At 43.9% G+C, this 19,774-nt stretch overlaps 10 protein-coding genes across 10 annotated transcripts; 6 read left to right on the top strand and 4 right to left on the bottom strand.

The window, feature by feature from the left end:
• Positions 1 to 111: 111 nt before the first annotated feature.
• BDB00DRAFT_768262 (uncharacterized protein) lies at positions 112 to 1,104 on the bottom strand (the record flags this gene model as incomplete). The annotated part of the gene is made up of 3 exons (XM_053119726.1): positions 112 to 621; positions 694 to 797; positions 966 to 1,104. The coding sequence occupies 3 exons, from the start codon at positions 1,102 to 1,104 to the stop codon at positions 112 to 114; spliced, it is 753 nt and encodes a 250-aa protein (XP_052977077.1).
• Positions 1,105 to 2,139: 1,035 nt separating this feature from the next.
• On the top strand, positions 2,140 to 4,374 carry BDB00DRAFT_979235 (carotenoid oxygenase). The gene is made up of 3 exons (XM_053129960.1): positions 2,140 to 2,431; positions 2,545 to 2,982; positions 3,101 to 4,374. The coding sequence occupies exons 1-3, from the start codon at positions 2,278 to 2,280 to the stop codon at positions 4,252 to 4,254; spliced, it is 1,746 nt and encodes a 581-aa protein (XP_052977076.1). The 5' UTR covers positions 2,140 to 2,277; the 3' UTR covers positions 4,255 to 4,374.
• A 454-nt stretch (positions 4,375 to 4,828) lies between these two features.
• BDB00DRAFT_979233 (cytochrome P450) lies at positions 4,829 to 7,261 on the top strand. The gene is made up of 8 exons (XM_053129959.1): positions 4,829 to 5,045; positions 5,121 to 5,183; positions 5,271 to 5,471; positions 5,582 to 6,040; positions 6,131 to 6,641; positions 6,723 to 6,747; positions 6,839 to 7,037; positions 7,113 to 7,261. The coding sequence occupies exons 1-7, from the start codon at positions 4,877 to 4,879 to the stop codon at positions 7,019 to 7,021; spliced, it is 1,611 nt and encodes a 536-aa protein (XP_052977075.1). The 5' UTR covers positions 4,829 to 4,876; the 3' UTR covers positions 7,022 to 7,037; positions 7,113 to 7,261.
• Positions 7,262 to 10,000: 2,739 nt separating this feature from the next.
• Positions 10,001 to 11,149, top strand: BDB00DRAFT_768112 (kinase-like domain-containing protein; the record flags this gene model as incomplete). Its single annotated transcript, XM_053119712.1, has 1 exon — positions 10,001 to 11,149. The coding sequence occupies one exon, from the start codon at positions 10,001 to 10,003 to the stop codon at positions 11,147 to 11,149; it is 1,149 nt and encodes a 382-aa protein (XP_052977074.1).
• A 351-nt stretch (positions 11,150 to 11,500) lies between these two features.
• BDB00DRAFT_884046 (peptidase M50B-like-domain-containing protein) lies at positions 11,501 to 12,541 on the bottom strand (the record flags this gene model as incomplete). The annotated part of the gene is made up of 4 exons (XM_053128294.1): positions 11,501 to 11,547; positions 11,611 to 12,061; positions 12,179 to 12,289; positions 12,374 to 12,541. The coding sequence occupies 4 exons, from the start codon at positions 12,539 to 12,541 to the stop codon at positions 11,501 to 11,503; spliced, it is 777 nt and encodes a 258-aa protein (XP_052977073.1).
• A 294-nt stretch (positions 12,542 to 12,835) lies between these two features.
• Positions 12,836 to 13,350, top strand: BDB00DRAFT_836201 (uncharacterized protein). The gene has a single exon (XM_053124462.1). It carries the CDS (start codon positions 12,878 to 12,880, stop codon positions 13,295 to 13,297), a length of 420 nt encoding a protein of 139 aa, XP_052977072.1. The 5' UTR covers positions 12,836 to 12,877; the 3' UTR covers positions 13,298 to 13,350.
• Positions 13,351 to 13,462: 112 nt separating this feature from the next.
• On the top strand, positions 13,463 to 15,097 carry BDB00DRAFT_836199 (uncharacterized protein). Its single transcript, XM_053124461.1, has 5 exons — positions 13,463 to 14,110; positions 14,183 to 14,364; positions 14,454 to 14,604; positions 14,666 to 14,758; positions 14,826 to 15,097. The coding sequence occupies exons 1-5, from the start codon at positions 13,520 to 13,522 to the stop codon at positions 15,057 to 15,059; spliced, it is 1,251 nt and encodes a 416-aa protein (XP_052977071.1). The 5' UTR covers positions 13,463 to 13,519; the 3' UTR covers positions 15,060 to 15,097.
• Positions 15,098 to 15,134: 37 nt separating this feature from the next.
• On the top strand, positions 15,135 to 15,755 carry BDB00DRAFT_884045 (uncharacterized protein; the record flags this gene model as incomplete). Its single annotated transcript, XM_053128293.1, has 3 exons — positions 15,135 to 15,172; positions 15,276 to 15,409; positions 15,475 to 15,755. 3 exons carry the CDS (start codon positions 15,135 to 15,137, stop codon positions 15,753 to 15,755), a joined length of 453 nt encoding a protein of 150 aa, XP_052977070.1.
• A 1,366-nt stretch (positions 15,756 to 17,121) lies between these two features.
• BDB00DRAFT_790047 (uncharacterized protein) lies at positions 17,122 to 17,748 on the bottom strand (the record flags this gene model as incomplete). Its single annotated transcript, XM_053120920.1, has 1 exon — positions 17,122 to 17,748. The coding sequence occupies one exon, from the start codon at positions 17,746 to 17,748 to the stop codon at positions 17,122 to 17,124; it is 627 nt and encodes a 208-aa protein (XP_052977069.1).
• Positions 17,749 to 18,396: 648 nt separating this feature from the next.
• Positions 18,397 to 19,323, bottom strand: BDB00DRAFT_836195 (uncharacterized protein). The gene has a single exon (XM_053124460.1). It carries the CDS (start codon positions 19,265 to 19,267, stop codon positions 18,557 to 18,559), a length of 711 nt encoding a protein of 236 aa, XP_052977068.1. The 5' UTR covers positions 19,268 to 19,323; the 3' UTR covers positions 18,397 to 18,556.
• Between the last annotated feature and the right edge of the window lie 451 nt (positions 19,324 to 19,774).

Raw genomic sequence — 19,774 nt, 5'->3', positions numbered from 1 at the left:
GAATCCTTGTGTACGGATTTCCTACCCAAGGATCTTTGTTTGCTTGCTGATGGGCACACAAGAGGTTCCTGCTTTTATTTTTCGATATGAGAGAGACTGAAATAGTGGTAGTTATACATCTCCGTCTTCCTCCACAACCGCAAAACCAATTTCGCTTGCAACGGAAGTCTCCAACAGTTTATCGGCCAACTCCACATTAGCGCCCATGATTCCCTGATCCGACTCTTTCAACCGCGCTTGGTTGAAAGAACTGCGCCTCCGTCTTGTAATTACCCAAAGCAGCCTTGGCACAAAAGGCCGCAGCTTGCGCACAATGTCTTCTCCATCATCCAGCTCCCAGCCGCCTTCAATATGGACAGCAGGTTCGATGTGTCGAATCATGTGGATTTTTCCTTCCTCGGTTGAGCACCAGAGGATCTTGCGGGTATCGAGCACGCCCTTTTCCAGCAATCCTGCGTTCTGTAATAGTTGGTTGATTTGGTCCTTTTCGTCATCGGAGCTCACGTGGATAATGACATGCACATCAAACAGTTGTGTCAAGCGGTTCAGGAAAATGGCAGCGTTTTCGTGGAATGCATGATTTGGTGTGTCAACATCCGAAGATGGGTTCCATAGCACAGTCTACCAGTCGCGCGTCATTGACGATTAGCACTTGTATATGTCACCATCGAGCATATAGGAATAGATACATACATTCTTCAATGAAAGTGTCAAGACACGCTTCTTTCTGCTACTGGCAACACCTCCTAAAAGTCGAGTACCCCAACCAGCGCTGCTATTACTTGCTGTCGTCGGTCCTGCCGATCGAGACTGGAATATAATAACCATTTCCACGGTTGGAAAAAAAAGTTCAGTCTCAAGTTGCTATTCCTAATTACTAATCTTAGTTTTCCGCCCGGAACAAATGTATACCTGTTGCTGATTACGTCCTTGCACAGTAGGACGATTAGAGCGACGTGCGCCACCAGAAGAAGGAGGGAAGCGTTTGTACCAATAGACGATGAGACTAAGGATAGCTGCAGCCAATGACGAATATCCAAGGAGGCGAACGATCCAACGTGGTAATAACGATGTTTGCTTTTGTACAATTGCGTTTGTAGCCATCAAGTTCTTTTTTTTTCCCTTTTGTAGTTTCAAAAGATTATTTTAAATTAGAAAGAAGTATAAAGATAATAAGAAGAATGAGGTGGTATAAGAGTAAAGAAAGGAAAACAAGTCTATAAACAAGAGAGAGTAGTATACGGTATAACAGCGTCAGAAGGATAAGGAGGCCGCCGCACAGCTTAGTTAATCATATGAAAATTACGGCTAAACTTTGGATTCCCCAATCAACCCCGTGGGGTTTCTTTCAAAGGTTGTGTGTCATGTGTGGCAGCATCAACTTGGCTCGCATTATGCACGATAAATAAGGATTTGCCCCGCCCATCCAATAGGCAGCTCACTCAATGAGTCGCTTATTCGACTTTGTCGTATGTACAGCTCACTACTTGTATTTCGTTTGTTTTTCCTAGCTGATGATGAAAGAAACCAAAAGCCATGGTTACATGTGTGCATGGGAACGGTTTGGTCAAGAAGCATTCTGTACTTGCATGATGCTTCAGTCGATGCTATAAAGCTATGACTTTTTCTCCAGCAAGATCCCTTCTATTAACAACGAGGTATAAATGATCAGTATTTGCTGTCATTTGTATTATCCTGTACATCTGCAGTACGTCTGATACAGTAGTAGTGTTGTAGTACAACAGCACAGTATACTTCGTTATGTGAGCGTGTGTATTCACTTTGAAGGCTGTTTTGATGTCCAATCCTGCACCATTTGTAACAAGAATGTGCAGTTCTTGGGGAAACACCACGCATAAGAGTATCTAAACGATATATCTAGCATGTAGCGAAAAAAACGCCTATTTTCTCTTCTCGTATGGGAGCTTGTATTAAGCGAGCATTTTGATTTATAAGCATTGGCTGCGGTAGCCAAGATTAAAAAACATTATAATGAACCGGCATAAGTGAGAAGGCAGTAGTAGCAGTAGCTATCTCAGTGTGTTTGTTTGGTCAAGGGATAATGCGTCAGCCCACTTCTTTCCATGTATAGATATAACTAGCCGGTACTCTTTACCTTTTATGGGGGAAACTCCCCAGCACACGTTAATGCGAACTGTTTCTTTCACTGCCAGCCACATTCTCCCAAAAAATCAAAAAGATTCATAACAGTACATAAAGAGTGAAGCTTCTCCTTTTAACTTGACTTGACTCACGGCGAAAAACAACTTGCAGACTATGGGTTTTATCGAATACATTAACTTGAGCAGCAGAATTCGCGCTTTGCAATCACTCAACAAGTTTCCCAACACAACTGAGGTTGCCAATCCCATATGGTGTCCCATCGAAGGTTCAATTCCTCCTTGGGTCAACGGTATTTTGTACCGTACAGGTAATTTCTTCAAGTAGATGACAGTACAGCTCGAATAGTTGGTCTTATAGTTGAGAACTTCGCACCACAAACAATATATCTTGTTATACGGATGCTAAGATTGCCATGTGTAGGGCCCGGCAAATACAATCTGGGAGATGACAAGAAGAAGCAGTATGTTATTCAGCACGCATTCGATGGGTTGCCCTTTGTTCACCGCTTCGAACTCTCATCCGAGAGACAAGCGGTGCGCTATAACAATCGGCTCATTTCAGACGCTGTGGAGCGTCGATTGGTCGCCGATCCCAATGCAAACGAGATATTTTTTGGCCACATACCCAACCTGTCCACTTGGCGCAGCTTTACCAATTTGCTTGGCCGTATTGCTGGGATGGCCACTTCCACACGAAAGAGTGAAATGGACCCTTCTGATGACACGGTGGGTGTTACGGTCACACCGAATTTCCCGTTGCCTTCCAAATTTGGTTCAGTAGCCAACAGCGACAACGATCATGTCCTGGTAACCAAGACGGATGCCAATATCTTGCAGCAGGTCCATTCAAACACTTTGGGTAAAGTATATCGGCAGATGACAGTACTTTATTAAAGCATGTGATGGCGAAAAAAATACATGGTTAAAAACGTGTTTACTAAATAAATGCTGTTGTATTATCACTTGTTTTGTGCTAGAACCCAAACGTCTCTTTGATTATGGCGAGTACGACGAAAGGCTAGATGGCATACTTTCAGCAGCACATCATCAAAGAGATCCCAAGACGGAAGACATCTTTAATTTCTCGATCAACTTCGGGCGGAATCCAGCCATGAAAGTGTTTAGGATTGACAGCACTGGAAAAGAGACTCAAGTTCTTGCCACCATTAGAGAACGTCTCTTGCCGGAAGGTCAAAGATCCACTTATCTTCCCGCTTACGTGCACTCGTTCTGGCTCACCGAAAATTATGTAATCATCCCAGAGTCCCCGCTACATTATGCCAACAACGGTGTCGATGTCCTGGTCCACGGTGCAGTAGCTACAGCAATGGCGTGGAAAGAGGACAGCCCAGCCTATCTACACATTATCAGCCGCGATCCAAGTATTGGCCATGTCGTGTCATTACCTGTCGATCCCTTCTTCACGTTCCATACTGGCAATGCCTGGGACTCACTGGACAGTGACGGTAACCCGGTAATTGATATGGACTGCTGCGCGTTCAGCAACGGCGACATCTTGTACCAAATAAACCGCTATGGCGACATGGAACGCTTTGCTGGCGAATACAAAAAAGCACACAATGGCTCTTATCCAAATGGTGCTGGTAAACAGCGCAATATCTCGCTTGCTGGTGGTCCGTTTCAGTTTGGTGACCTTCGTCGCTATCGTGCCACATGGAGCAAAAACACCGGTAAAGCGACGTGCCGAGTCATTGCCAAGAACATGGAGTTCCCACGGTTTGCGCCCCAGTTGGCTTGCCAAAAGACACGATACCTTTGGGGATGTCAGCATGAGGACGCCACAGCAACACACAGCGAGCGATTCAGTCTGATTAAGGTTGACACAGAGACTGGTGACGTTATCAAGTATGACCGTGAGTCGACCATGTTCTCGGAGCCAGTGTTTGTGCCGAACCCACGTAGCAAGACCGGCGACGAAGATGATGGCGCGTTATTGAGCTTTGCAAATGTCTTTGATCCTAGGGGTCCCAGCTACGATCGCTGTATCCTATCCATTGTAAACGCAAGCACAATGCAAGAAATAGGTCGCTGTAATATTGGACAGTTCGTAACTAACACCTTCCATGGATCATATGTTGACGTTGACTTTGTTAGCGTCGCTATTAACTAGTAAATGATGCTGTAGTAATTCAATTTATACACTATATGTAGCAGAATTTACAAGTAGCATCAGGTATTGTCGATAACCTTTTTGAGTTCAAGTAATAAATTTGCATACTTACATAACCTGTACACTCTATTTTTACCAGCCTTACATTTTCATAGAATCAAAGAAACTGTAGTGCTGTGGTGACATATCGATCAGCAGCCTTTATGTTCCACTCTAATTTCAAAAAAGAGTATTAAATAAAGCGCCAGAATTCTCTGCATATTATGCCATACGCAGAGAGCGTATAGGAAGAAGTACCTTTTCCATAACAATTATCTGTTGCTAATAGAGGGGACGGTCTTGTAAAAATAACGAGGCTACCTACCATTCAATTTTGAGGCTTACGTGAGCTTACCGTAGCTTTCTCTTTCAACAATGCTCAAAAGAGAAAGTTAATTCATCACCATAGGGTATGAAAGAGGTCACGCTGTCGCTCATACTGTGCACCAAGATTTTCCTTTTCTGTGAGAAGGGTTCTAGGATAAAAAACACAGGAACGGGTGGTTGGATGCAGGTTGAAAAACAAATATGCCGCCTAAAAACAAAAAAACCCAGTTTCTTTTTCTTTCTTCGTTTTAGCTCAATGACTTTTTTCCCCTTGAATAATGACCGGTCGCTTTTTATAACACTGGCCCTTACGGGCGGTGGGCTAGCAGCTTATTACTATTTTATGCGCACTGTAGCAAATCCAGACAGCAAACAGCGACCGTTGGAGAATATACCTGTTCCCAAAGGAGGTGTCCCGTATTTTGGTATGGGAATCTCTTAGTTATCAGATATTTGAATAGCGTTTCCTGAACACAATTTATACACAAAAACCTGTTTAGGACATTTGTTCGCATTGACAAGCTCGCCTTCAAGTCAAATAGCTAAATGGCAAAAGGAACTTGGTAAGAAACTAGAACACCAATGAAGCAACGTGGCGTATACTTGAAAAGAATTTTTCGATGTTTGACGATGCATGGTATATTTATTAGGCCTGATAATGTGTGTGAACATGGGCGTCAAACCATGGATCTTTCTGAGTGACCCTGATCTGGCACATGACTTGTTTTGTAAGAACGGTAGCGCTACTTCAAACCGTCCATTCCAAACATTTACGCATCACTATCATTCGAAGAATCGGGGAATCGCATTTAACAACCCTTCTTCTCAGTGGAATAAGACACGTGCAGCAGGTATTGAGCAAGTGTATTATTTTCTTCTTCTTTCAGCGATTTCCTCTATTGTTCTTGGCCGTATAATGTCATCTGGCTCATGATCCATCACTAATTCTTCTTTTGGATAGTATCACAATACATCTCATCCAAGACCGTTTCCGGCTTGTCCCATGTTCTTGAACTGGAAGCGGATGCGCTTGTACAGCGGCTATTGGATACTTCAGCCAAAGACGGCCAAGTTGATATCGTGGAACCATTGCAGCTTGCTGCCATGAACGGTATTTTGACGATTGGATTCGGAAAGCGTGCATCATCCATTAATGATCCACTCTTTCAAGCGGTGATGGGTAATTTAAACGAAGCTATCCGGCATGCTAATATGGTGCGGGACATGCGAGTATTTTTGCCGGCATTCTCCTTATTCGATTATCTCTTTCGGCCGGGAATGCACGGATTTGTCGAGAAGGATACCAATCCTTTGTATCGTCGGTTGATCAAGGAAGGACTTGAAAGTAACGCGGATTGTCTCGTGAAGCGATTAAGCCAGCTCGACTATTTAGATGAAAAGGCACTGATCGTCACAATGAGTTAAGTAGTGGTTCTACCTTTTTTTTTATTTGACTATGCATTTGCACACTTGCACAATAGCTAATAATCTTCTTTTTTTACAAAGACAGACGATGTCATTGCTGGAGGAAGTGACACGGTAGCAATAACAGCAGCATGGGCCATGGTCATACTATGTCGCCACCAAGAAACACAGCGAGCAGTAAGAAAAGAAGTGGATGAATTCATTGCTATGCACAAGCGCATTCCGACATTCGCGGATAGAGATCAACTGCCGCTTTTGGTTTCAGTGCAAAAAGAATGCATGCGTTATCGAGTGACCAGCGCGTTTGGAAGGATTGTAAGTATGAATTTGCTGGTTGTGGCAGTGATAGTGGCGGTGCTGGTTTTTTTAATTAAACATTTACGATGCCATCTTTTGACAGTGACATGTCGCGGGTACTTTATACCAAAGGGGACTACTCTCGTGAGCAACATGCGCGCAATTCATATGAACCCTGACGTGTACGACGATCCTGAGAAATTTATACCTGACCGGTTCATCAATCGATCAAAGCCAATGTACGCATGTGCAAATATGAATGTTCAGGAGCGAGATCACTTTGTGTTTGGATGGGGCAGGTAATATAACAGCAATGTCGAGTACCATTAATAGTTTAATGCTCTTGATTTAATCATTAACAAATGATGACCATCATGTAGGCGAACGTGTCCCGGGGTCTACATGGTAAGTGCATCGCGGCAAGAACTGGATAAAACAAATGACTTTCCTATCAGAAAACCAAACAGTTTTCTTCCTTCTTTTCAATGTGAAATAGGCTGAAGTAGAAATATACAACATTCTCGTACGGCTACTGGCAAAATCAATCATTGCACCGCCATTTAGCCCAGACGGGAAGCTGATATATCCTGATCTGGACAAACTGGATGATGTTGGCGTTGTCATCTTGCCAAAGGACCGAATTCTTCGCATTATTGCGCGGAGTGATACTCTTATCTGATAACCTAAATGCGCTGGTATATATTCTTGTTGTTCTTGTTGTTAAATATTACGAATGAGAAGGAACCTGATCAATCTGTTAATATTCTAAGAAAATATGCCCATCCCGATAGAGAATTAAGACTCGGTTATCTTATCTAAAAATTATATATTGTCCGTTTGCTCCTCATTATCTATCTCTACATAAAGAAGCGAGATCAAACATTTATATGCACGGTCTCAAATAGTTTGACAAGCAGGAAATGTGCTTTTTCGTTTTCCGTACCTTGGATTGGCATTTTGGTCTTTCATATGCAGATATGTAGATATGTGTTAAGGAACCATACCATGTTGGTTAATTTACTAGTTACCGCTTAAAGAAAAGCCACATATTATAGCTACTGTTTGTGTGTCTTGGTCGCGCGTTCCTCGTACTCGATTATCTAATAAAAAGAGACGGGGGCACGACGATCTTTAGTAATAATAAATTAATTGGAAGAATGAAGAACCAAATAGAACAAAAGAAAGGCGCGATAAATTTGTAAAGGGAGTCTGTAATCTAAATTTTTAGCTCGCATTATTCAGGGAAATCATATGAAGAACGTTCTAAGCGGTTCCGTAATATAAATTTGTGACGTAAAATACGGGGTGGGACAGAAATTTGAAGGAGCAATTGGAGCACAAATTAAACTGAACAATGTGTAAAAAGAGCATTGGGAGATAGAGTCATCGCAAGGGAATTTGTCAGTGAAAAGAAACAATTTATTGGCGACTGGTACCAAAATAGTTGACACATTTAGCGCATTCCGGAACGCGTGGCCCCATCTTCTTGCGGTCGCAGTAACGATTTTCCGCTGATCGGAGCACATCTATTGCTGCGAGCAGCGTATCGCTGCGTGTGAGACAGATCTACTAAGCCAACTTCATTGTCAGGCATCAACAGACGCAGCAACTGACAGCCAATGTGAGTCAGGGATCGATAAGTGGCCCGCAGCACCAGCAGCAACAACAGCACCAAAGAGGCTAAAAGATTGTGTTTGATTTCGCACTGAGATGTCTGGTTTTCTATCCATTGCTCATGAAGAGGGTCATCATATCTTGTACTTGGTTGTCCGCTTGGTTCAAATAAATAAACAGTATCGGTAAAACATTTCAATCCGAACTGATACGGAGGAATGCAACAATTAGCAACTACGGAACTGCAACGTTGTCGTGGGTTAGCATTTGAATAACTTTTCTCCTTTACGACAAGATGATCAAGATGACAAGAAAACCCTGCTTCGTTTGGAGATAAGGATGTGCAATGTAGCAACAAAAGGTACTTTGTATAATGGCTTGAGGTGCTTCTTGTGCTTGTTGTTGTTGCGATAAGGGCGTCGTATATGGATCCGAAATCACGGTAACGTTGCGCGGCATTTAATGTAGTCAGAAAGAAATGTTCATGCAGATTAGATAGTCTATAATACTTTCCGAGTTTGTTGGATGTGTAAACAAACCTGCATGTTTACGTAGCATAACACGTTCTTCTGCGTGTCTGTTACTTACTATATAGATGAGCTATATGAGCAAGCCTTTTCCCCACATATAAGCAGCAATACTACTAGCTAATTTTGCTACTTCTGTCACCGCCACATGCAATGTGGATGATAGTAGTAGTGAGTTACTTTAACATCCCTTGTCCCTCGCCCTCCCCCCCCCCTTGTTCTTACATCATCCTGCACCGTGTGTGCATAACCATCGAAAGCGCGGTTTGCAGTGGCATTTTTTGTCCTGGCTGTGACAGAATGTATCAGATTAGGGAAGAATGAAACGCCATTGCATAACTCCAAAACGGACCGTGTTTTACCGCGCTTTGCAAAGCCGTGGCATCAGCAAAAATCGAGTTGTTACTAAGAAAAAACTGACAAATCAATGTGAGACATTTTGGGGCAAACACCATACAAGAAGCATCAGATTTAGTCAACCGCGGAAAGACCGCCGCGGGCCACTAAAACAACAAAACTCGGCAGCTACCACCACCGTATAACTTATACTCTGTGTGTGAGGGCGGTCATGATTTTAGCCTGACCAATCACGACATGCCATTTGGAGATGATGTTTTCCCATGACCCGTTTGAGTCATCCGTAAATGGCAAGCGGCGTGGACCAATCCAATCACGTCATTTCCCCGCCTGAGAAGGAGCATCGTATCAAGATGAAAGAAGCTCTGGTTGATAAGCTTCAGCAAGTTGATAAGAAGACGGTGGAAAAGCTTCGTGTGTGATCGTGTAGAAAGAGCTGCCCAGTGGCCGTGGCAGCGCTGTCACGGGCTAACAATTTCCTTCGTTCATGCTTTCTAACTTTCTATGGAGAAATTTTTGGGGCTAAAAAAAAGAGGTGCAGGAGGGCACTGTTCATTGCGTCATTTTTAGCAAGAAGCAGCGAGAATCTACAAGAATCAGTGGATAAAAAGTCCGCTCATACCTATAAAAAGAATGCAAAGTCCCCATCACCCCACGTCTTCTTCTTCCTCTTGTTCTTTTGCTATCGTTCAACAACGCAATCTTGCTCCATCTTAATTAATTATCTTTACAAAACCTCTTTTAAACTCTTTTCTTTTCTATATATCCCTTCTTCTCCCCCACACTATTCGTTTTTTCAAGATGGCTGCTACTACCATTTTTTGCTAATTCGAGCAATTGAACTACCTTACTTTATATTATTTATATATTTCTTTTCCCACAAAAAACACATACAAAAGAGCTTCTTTTGAGCCTTTAACTGTTATTTATCATGCTTGATCAATACCGCACTCGCACTCGCACAAGTATCATTATCGGACCAACGGTTCCTATTTCCATACACCTTTCCACAATCGTATCGACTTCCTGAAAACACCAGAACAACAAGAACAACATTATCACACCATCCAACAGCGATTTTACAAGTAAAAGTTACGCAAACCATGTCAAACTCCAAACAAGAAACCAACAGCGATTACTGGTCCCAGCTTTCGGCCGCCATGGTCGATCAAGTCATCGGTGACTACCAGCTCCTCGAAGAACTCGGCCACGGTTCGTACGGCTCGCTCTTTCTCGGCCAATCACTCAAGGACGGCGGCTATGTAGCTGTCAAGATCCTCAGCAAGTCCGGTTTGGACCACGAGCAACTCAAACTCCAACAACTCGAAGCCGACATCCAGTCCGAACTCAAGCACGCCAACATTCTGGCGCTCCATTCCGTCATTCAAACCCAAGACCACATCTTTATGGTGATGGAACTATGCGATCAAGGCGATCTTTTTGACTTTGTCGTCCGCGACGACCCCTTACGCGACGAACAGCTCGTCAAGACCATGTTCATCCAGATCCTGGATGCAGTGGAACATATGCACGCTAACGGTGTCTATCATCGCGACATCAAGCTCGAAAACATTCTTTTGAAATCCGAACAAGACGACGAAAGCGACTTGGTGTGCAAGGTCGCCGACTTTGGCCTGGCGACGCGCGAGCGTCTCTCGATGGAGTTTGGCTGTGGCTCGAGCACCTACTTGGCTCCTGAACACTTTGATGACTCTGCCGATCACGAAGTCGTCTCTAACATGAACAAGAACGATATGGTTCCTTACGACGCTGCCATGTCCGATGTCTGGAGCTTGGGTGTTTTGTTGTTGGCCCTGTTGTTCGGCCGCAACCCTTGGCAAGAGGCCACTTCCTTGGACCCTGCCTTTGCCGAGTTCAAGCGCAACCCTGTCATGCTCAAGAACCAGCTCTTTGAGCAAATGTCGGTGCCTTGCTTCAATTTTTTAAAGTCGTGTCTCAGCTTGGATGCTGCTGATCGCCCTTCTGTCGCTGACATGAAGGCCCAGTTCTTGGCCATTCCGTCTCTGGTCGAAGACTCGCCCCAGCCTCTCGAGCAAAACCCCATGGATATCCCAGTCTCGACCAAGCCAACCGAGCGCGCAAGCTTCGACTCTGCCATCTTCAGCGCCACTGCCCCCGCTGGTGCTTCCTGGTCGGATATGGTTGAAGAAGACGAGATGCTCGAAACTTGCTATGATTACAATAACACTGGTCTCCCATCGCCTCCCTGCTCTTTGGAGGCCGTCGATGAGGACGATGACACCGATATGTTCGTGCACAGCGATGAGAAAGAATCGTGGTGGCTCTAAAAAACACATTTCTTTTTATGTATGCTCCTCTCCTCTCTTTTTGTACATCTTCTTTCTCCCCCGATATATATCAAACTTCATAGTACTTTTTAGCCCTTCCTATCATTTAATAAAAACAAAAGTTCTTGCTTTTCTCCTCCAAAAACTCGATCCTTGTATGTTGCTATTCCATCTGTGAGAATAAATTTACTTGGTATAATTAACACGATCGCAGTATTTCATATAGCACTACGACATAGTGATATCATATTGTGTGTAACGTGATGAATGTATTGAGAGTGTTTGAAGTAGTAATGTAGTGTTAAATGCAGTGAATAAACAATGTTCCAAATTGAGTAAGAGCTCCTTCCCTCACCATCCAAATCCTTCTGCCTGCCGCTCCTGCGTTTCACGGTCCTCTAATTTAATTGTATTCGTTAGTACCGTCTCGCTTTTTAGACGTTGGCAGAACTAGCAATTACCTTTAAATGCAACTAGGCCGACTATGATGCCTGCAGCAAAGAACAGGACGCTGATCAGAAACCAGATGACGCCCCACGCTCGGCTTGACAAGCCATACAGCTCGGCAAACTTGGATGCATCTGATTCATATGCTTTACGAAACACCAAGTCGTCCAATATATCCCATAAGCAATAGAGACACGACATGACGCCCATGAACAAAACAAAGTATTTCAAGCCGACGCCGTGCGCAATGTACCAAAGCAACAGCATGACGCCAATAAAGGCAATCCCGATGCCGCGTGTGAGCCAGTTCTTCGCCCACCACAGTGTTAATAAAAGACAGGTGCCAAGAAAGATGGATGCGATTTTGGACGCCAAGATGTTGAATCCACACATGACAAGGATCGCCCCGATAGCGGATGATCCCAAGTAACCTGCAGGCAGTGTGCACATGGCATTGCCGCCTTGCTAACAATATACGATGATGATCTTCAGTATCGATAATAGCAGTAGTAGCAGGGTAACCGCTGCTTTAATTACATGTAATCGCTCCATTTCGATATGCAAACCACTCATTATCCGTACCATTCTCGTAGCGCCACCTTCGTCAGGGTCAATTTCTATGGATTCGATCCGTGCACACGTCAAACAGCCAACAAACGCATGCGAGAATTCATGTAATCCAACCGTTAGCAGCTAAAAAAAGTTCAACGGAGTGTGTGTGAGGGAGGTTAAAAACCAGCTACTATCGACTTTTAAATCCTACATTTTACGATGAACCTTGAACGGTGCAAGGATGATCTTGACAATAGGCATATTCCATAATAGCAGGATGGCGCCTGTGTACCCAGCTATAATAATCAAGATTATTTTCTGATCCTCGGTTGGAGTGAATGCATCGCGTATAGTGTCGTTTTCTGTCTGTCGAGCTATCAAGAAGGGTGCCATCGAGCCGTCGTGTGTGTGTAGAGTGTATGGTGATTAGTATATGTATAAGCTGTGCTATGTGTATATACAGTATGCTATATGTACAGATAAGAAATAACAGAAAGAGAAAGGAGTGAGTAGAAAAGAAGCTCGTTGACGATGGGCTTTTCGTAGCTCTACTACCATTACATCCATTTTGGGGTCTTGTTGTTTTGCTTTATGTTTTAGGTACCCAATCCCTGAATTTACGGGTTGGATGCCGCATAGCAAGGCAGCAGCTTCTTTTCCCTCCGCCCCAGTCTTAAACCCACCAACACAAACACACACACACACACACACGCGTGCCGAACCCTAAAAATGTCACTAAAATCCTACAATGAATTAAAACAAGACGTACGCAAAGCCGATCACGAATTAGAACTGTTAGATCAAGAACTAAGCAACACCAAAGACGAGATCACGCTCGAATCCACCAAACAACAAAAGCTAACCAAGGCGTTAACTGATCATCACAACAAACTTATTGATCTGACGCACCGTATTAAAGATATGGCCAAAACAAAAATGGACTCACAACTACAAGAGACGGAGGCACAGACACGTCTGAAAGAACTAGAAGGACTGGTTGCAGAGTGTGGTGCGTCACTCGAGGAGCAAGAGCAAGAGGATCAGAAGCAGCAGGAACAGCTGGAAAAGTTAAGGCAAGAGCTGGCTCGCGTCACTGAAACTGTCAAAGAACTTGAACAGCGCGCTACTGACAAACAGCAACAGCAATAAAGGAAAGACAAATCCATCCAATGTATAATCGCAATAGTAGAATAATAAAGACATATTGTATATATGGTTTTCGCATTCATCTGTAAACTGAACGTATCGTGTACGGTTGGATTTTTTTTTTGCTCCGGTTTCTTTACTTTTCTTACCCTATTTCCAGTAAATAACCCCACACCCCCCCCCCCACTCTTTGTTTTCTTATATCACAAAGCACAGCTGAAACTCATGCGTCTTGCAACAGTAATAACACAACGAACGATTCAATACTGCGTTCGACGATCGCTTTGGACTAGCGCCACAGCAACAGCTCGCACAACAGAGGAATGCATCCAACAAGCAGCCAGCAAGTTGTCCATGAAGGATCCCAACGTGTGCGTCGCGCTTGTGTCGAAAACATTCCCCGATTACCGCGCGGTGACCAAACAACTCGCTGCCCATTTCAATGCAAAGTACACGATTGGATGCGTTGTAGACCATGTGCCCGGCGTCAAGCACGGCATTAGTCTCTTGTTGGGTGACACGGACTGTGTGCCGTTCCATATCCCTGACAGCCAACAGCGCGAGAAAGTGCGGACTATCAGTGTGGGTCGCTGGGGCCGTGTCGAGGATTTTGACAGATTGCGGTTTCAGGGAAATAAACTCAATGACGACGGCTGGGACGCCTTTAATACTATCAGTCGTCCTGCACACCAAGTGGCTTTACCATCCACCTTACAGACGCGATCTGAAACACCGTCGTTTGTGTTTATGGCTTCAGATAATGAGCCTGATCAGTTATTGCACGCACTTGACCATCATTTCCCAGATATACCCAAGGTAAAAAAAAGAACGTAGATCTTGAACTTAAATGACATATTGTTCGCTAAAGCCACGCACATGTATGCATAGATCGGCGTGATCGGTGCATCCACTCCATTCATTACCGGTGAACCCTATGCATTGTTTTGTAACCAAGAACTGCTGGGCGGCGGTATTGTTGGATTTGCTTCTTACAACGACCAGCCGATCAGCGAGATTCAAGTGGAGCATTCTGCTTTGGAACCTTTGGGAGAACCTTTGACTATCACACGGTAAAAACTGGCGGTGGAATTAGAAAAAGCTTGCAATTGAAACAAAACGAAAACTTACAATCTTTCTCTCTCTTCCTCCTTCTTGCTAGATGCCGCGGTAACATCATTTTGGATTTGGATCAGGCGGGTGCAACAGGATTGTTATTAGCCTTGATCCAGCAAGGACAAAGTGCTCGGATAGCCAAGGATCAAGAGTTCTACTTGGGTGTCTATCCACCGTGTAGTGATGATTCAAGCAAGGTATAGTAATGCGTTTCGTCATGTCTTGATTTACTGGGTAACTAAAATCTATGGGTTACAGATGGCAGTGAATCGTATTACAAGCGGTGATCCATCACGCGGCAATATGTCCGTAGATACCACAGCTGATCTACAAGTTGGACAGAGGGTTCAGGTAATTACCAGGATATGTACTGGAAAAAGACAGTTAGGTTCAGTAAAAGTAACAGCAGCAAAACTAGTTTATGAAACGTCGGCCTTGTGATGTCAAACATGTAGCAGCAGAGAAACTGGCGTTTGGTGTAGTGGATCAGGACCATACCATTGATGCCAAACCGCTCCAAATTTCTGATACACCCAAGGTCCTGTCTGATGTTTTTGGAGCAGCAAGCGAGAACGGAGTCATAGTAGGACGACCAGGACTGTCAAGTCAGATTCTCGATGTACCTTATTCTGTAGTTAAACTCCACAACTAGTGCTATGTACAGCAGTAGAAAATTATTATTCTCCTTTCCCTTGTATACATAACTATCCAAAAATTTATTATAATAATGACACAAAGTTTAATAACACCCGAGACTCGTATCAAGTGTGTGTTTGACTATGTATCTATTTTATTCAACATATGTTCCGTATAGTGGGCAAGGAAGCTGATTGCACATTCCTCACTGTAATGATTCTTTTCCTTACAGAGTTACTTCAGTTCTCAATCGCGACACAGCGACTTTTGGCAAACAGCACCTGATTGACGGCAGCGAAGAAACATGTTGGAATTCTGAACAGGTAATATACAGCCTTTCGATCGTACAATATACAATAATCTCACGTATAATGGGCAGTGGGTTAATTTTCGTCTTTATCTTTAGGGCCTACCACAACATATTCTTTTAGACTTTGGAAGTGAGCCTGTCACGGTTGAAGCGATCCTATTCACGTTCCAGGGCGGATTCGTAGGCAAAAAATGTCTCGCACTTGCCAGTTTACCTGACACACCGAACGATTACAGCATCGATCTTGGCGCCTTTTATCCAGAGGATATCAACTCGACACAAAAGTTTCCCTTAAGCTCAGTCGATAGCAAGATCCAGCGACTCAAGATCGTGTTTGAAGAAAGCACAGATTTCTATGGACGCATCACGGTTTATAAAATGGATATTCTTGGTCATCATTAAATGTGCCTCATCGGATATGTATTGTAACAAATTTTTTTCCCGCATGATATCTTGTGGTGGATGGGATGGCCAGTAAATGTGTGTGGGTATACGTCGAGATGAGACTATGTAAGAATACTCCACCAGGTGGGTAAGGGGTTGAATAGAAAAGCAGCTTCACTAGCTTTATGAAGTTTCATCGATGGATAACGCTCTATGATACATAGATATACAAATGAACGTTCAGACGGCATAACAAGTGTTTATTTTAAAAATAATAAAAGTACAAAGAATGAAAGGGTATATAAACAACAACAGTGAATGAATAACAATGATACTTGGTGACGGGTGGGCAATTTTTACCAACGAGGACGATGATGTTTGCCGTTGGTTATACGTAGAACCGCAGGGTGTACAGCATCATATACAGATGTCAAGAATGAAATTGTTTCAAGGATGTTGGGTCCGTGTTTTTCTACAAAGCCCAAACTTTTGCGCCATCCGCGTCGGAATGGATTCATGCTGATATTGTTGGCAGAGGGTACGACCTTCAACTCGACCGCTTCATCTTGATTTAAAATATGAGCAATGTCGTGGTCGCCAGACATGCTGATCCATCGTGTAACTACGGCTGACTGTTGCAGGGCTTCTCGGTCATCATGCCCAGCTTCTACTGTTTGCTGATCACAGCGCATTGGATACGCGAGATCAAAGCTTTGTTCTAGCCCAAAACCTTTCCGTACCTTGATAGAAAAAATACACGTTTTATGAGTGATACCCAGAGACTCACTGCTGGTATTCTTGGTGCTGTCCTTCACTTTTGTCTGGCTTGGAAGTATAGCGAGAAATATCATTGATTATCAGATGTGCGTACCTGACGATGTAACCGTTTATATTTAGTCCGTCGGTTGATTGGGAAACGTCGCGTTTCTGTTTGCAGTCCTCGTCCCTCAGGTTGTTCATAATAACTGATCAAAACCATACGATCACAATTTTCGGGTGGTGCCATGGAGATTAATTGACGGGATCGCTTCTTGGCTGCTGCTGCTGCTATAAGTAACGAAGAAAGAAAGAAAGAAGAGCAACGCCGCCTTGTGTGGCGTGCATTCCGGAACACCCAACAAACTTGTGTGCTGGAACCCGGGACTGACAACGCAACTGTAATCCAGCCACATGATCAGTGGTTGCACAAGAGTGGCTGCCAAGAACATTCTTTTTAGCAAATGGGTTACTCGCCATCTTGCCCATTTTTGTGAATCTACATGATGATAGTAGGAACAGCAGATGCTGTATTGCCGTCGTAAAAGAGAAATAATGTACATGATAGAGGGGTAGTATATAGTAAGTATATTTACATAGTAGTATGTATCCGTGGGGTGGGGACGTCTCAGGCTAACGATGCCGAGGATGTAGTAAGTTGACGCTGCTCCTGCTGCTGCTCTTGCTCCTGCGACAAGGAGGAGGATGACGACTGCTGTGATGCAGTAGTGATGGCAGTAGCTGCAGCTGCAATCGCTGCAATTGCAGCCACTTGTGGTACAGGTAATAGCGGAATCAATGGAGCAACGAGTGTAATGACCGATGCTGCTGTTATTAGAACGACACGGCCCCCCTTGGCAACCCATCGAACGGCCTTCATGATCCATCGTTCTCCCAGATTATGCGAAGGTACAATCACCATCCATACCAGCGGCTCGCCACGATTATGATGCTCTTGCTCCGGCTGGTTGTGGCAAGTGCTGTTTAACTGAAACTCGCGCTGCGATCGCTCTGTCACATGCCGCATATCTTGATCGTCAGTCATGGTGATTGTTGTATTGTGCTCGTCGAATGCCAGGTCAAATCCGCTGGTTAGACCAAATGCTTTGCGCACGCGTCGATGAAGTTTTCGGTAGCTGATGCCTTCCAACACTTCAAAACGTCGTATTTCTTCGGCACCGTGAAGTTCGGGTCGTGGTCGTTTGATCATGAAAATGATGCTTCGTTTCTCTTCAACAGGGGTCTCTTTAGCCATGGTGATAAATAAACAGAAAAGGTACTGTCTGTTGGAGAGAGGGCAAAATCAAAAGATACAGGCCAGACCGAGGGAAACAAAGGCAGAAGAAATGGTTGAAAAAGTCACAGCCAGGTTCTTGGCTTTTGCATCAAGTCTAAACAATTCTGCAACTTGATGACTATCACCACCAGTGCCCCCATTTTCTCGTGAAACGTTGCAGAGTATTTCCGGATGGATGTCCGAAAAACAATGTGATTAGTGTTGTTGCGCCCAAAGAACATACTCCTTAGAATAGCGTAGGTTGATGAAGCATCGAGAATCCGTTATAACGTTAGCAAAATTAGCAGGTTGCAGCGATAAAATAAAGCTTTCGTGATCAACAAAAAAGTGTGTTTGATGATAATCAATGCGTCAGGTTCCCGACCCATCTGCAAGCAACAAAAATAGTGTCCCGGACTTTTGAGTGCCGCACTAATTCACTCATTCATCCCAGTGCTACGCGATGATTACCTTAATAATAATAGTAATGTAGCGGCACGATGAAATGATCAGACTGTATTTACAGGATACATATAATCGACCAATATCACAGTGACACTATCGTATAATCGAAAATGCTTTTTAATGATAGTAGTAGAATGAGAGGATATAAGATATAGACAAGGCATACATATATATATATATATATATATATATATAAGAGGCAACGGGTTGGGGCACGTTTGATGAGAAATGTATGAATGCAAGGAGCATGGATGGTTGTGGAAGAAAGAAAATATGTGCAAGTCCAGCACAGCAACATGGTTGTGTCTACACTATAAATATATCATTGCTGCTGCTCGCCTGCTGCGGATGATGTTTTTTGTTCTTGATGATGCGACAGACGGTTTGGCTTTGTTCTCGATAAAGTAGAAGTAGTAGTGGCAAATGCAGCACCAGCTGCTAATAATGCTTGTGAGAACGGATGACCTAGTAATTCTGGCATCTTTCGCGCAGCAGCTGTGGCAGCCAGCACAATCTGTGCATACGGTGGTGGCAGTCGCTCTGCCAAAGCTGGTCCAAAGACATGTAGAATCGGTACAGCGACAATCATGATCACCCTGCCTGCACTAACAATCCATCGAGCTGCTTTAAGGTACCACTCTTCTTCTTTTTCTTGGGTTCTACTATCATCATCATCATCGTTCTCCGCTGACAGAATAACAATCTTCATCCAGACAACGGGATCGGCTTGATCTTTATTGATGACAAAACCCGTCTGTTGTTGTTGTTGCTGCACCAGATATTTAAGATCATTTGTATCTGTCATGGTAATTGTCGTATTATGCTTGTCAAACGTGAGGTTGAATCTGACCCTGAGCCCAAAGGTATCTTTGACTCGTCGGTGAAGTTCGTCATAGGTGATATGGTCTGTAGCGACCTCGAATCGGCGGGTCTCTTCTGGTGAGCCGTCTAAGGCTGGTTTGAGAATAAAGAAAACCAGCGTTGGCTCCGACTTATGGTTCTGGTTCGTCGGTTGTTGTGCTGCTGCTTCCATATCGAGCACAAGAAATGGAAAAGATGAAAAAAAAAAGAGGGCAAGGGCTTGGCAAGAGAGGAAAAAACGAAGGAATTGCACTGTTAGTGTGCCCACATCGGAGCTGTTCCAAGTCACAAGGGGTTGTTACACAGATCTACGGACAAACGCTTTGCCCCAATGCCGGTGCATTAAGGATGCACTGAGTGCAGAAGCAGCTCCAAAAGCCTTAAGAGTGAAGACCGCTAAGTTTGAATACATCTTTTGAGAACCGTGCTCAGCTATGTAAGCTGCACGAATACCGTTTAGTATGGTTTATATCAACGGAAGCGGTGGACAGACAGTTTATACTCAATTCGTATTTTTCAATTTAGAAAGTCTGATTCATGCATCAAGAATGCAGTCAACAGCTTTCATCCATCACTGAAAGCAAGCGAAGCAAGGGGACAGTATGATGGCTGCTATTATCACATTTTCTACAAGATAAAAGAGAATTGAGTTACCAGCGTATTCGCCCCTGTATATAAC

Source organism: Zychaea mexicana (genome assembly GCF_025766255.1).
Source record: "Zychaea mexicana strain RSA 1403 chromosome Unknown BDB00scaffold_66, whole genome shotgun sequence".
Lineage (NCBI taxonomy): Eukaryota > Fungi > Mucoromycota > Mucoromycetes > Mucorales > Lichtheimiaceae > Zychaea > Zychaea mexicana.
Note: the sequence above shows the minus strand (reverse complement) of the source record. Positions and strands in the feature narration are given on the sequence as shown.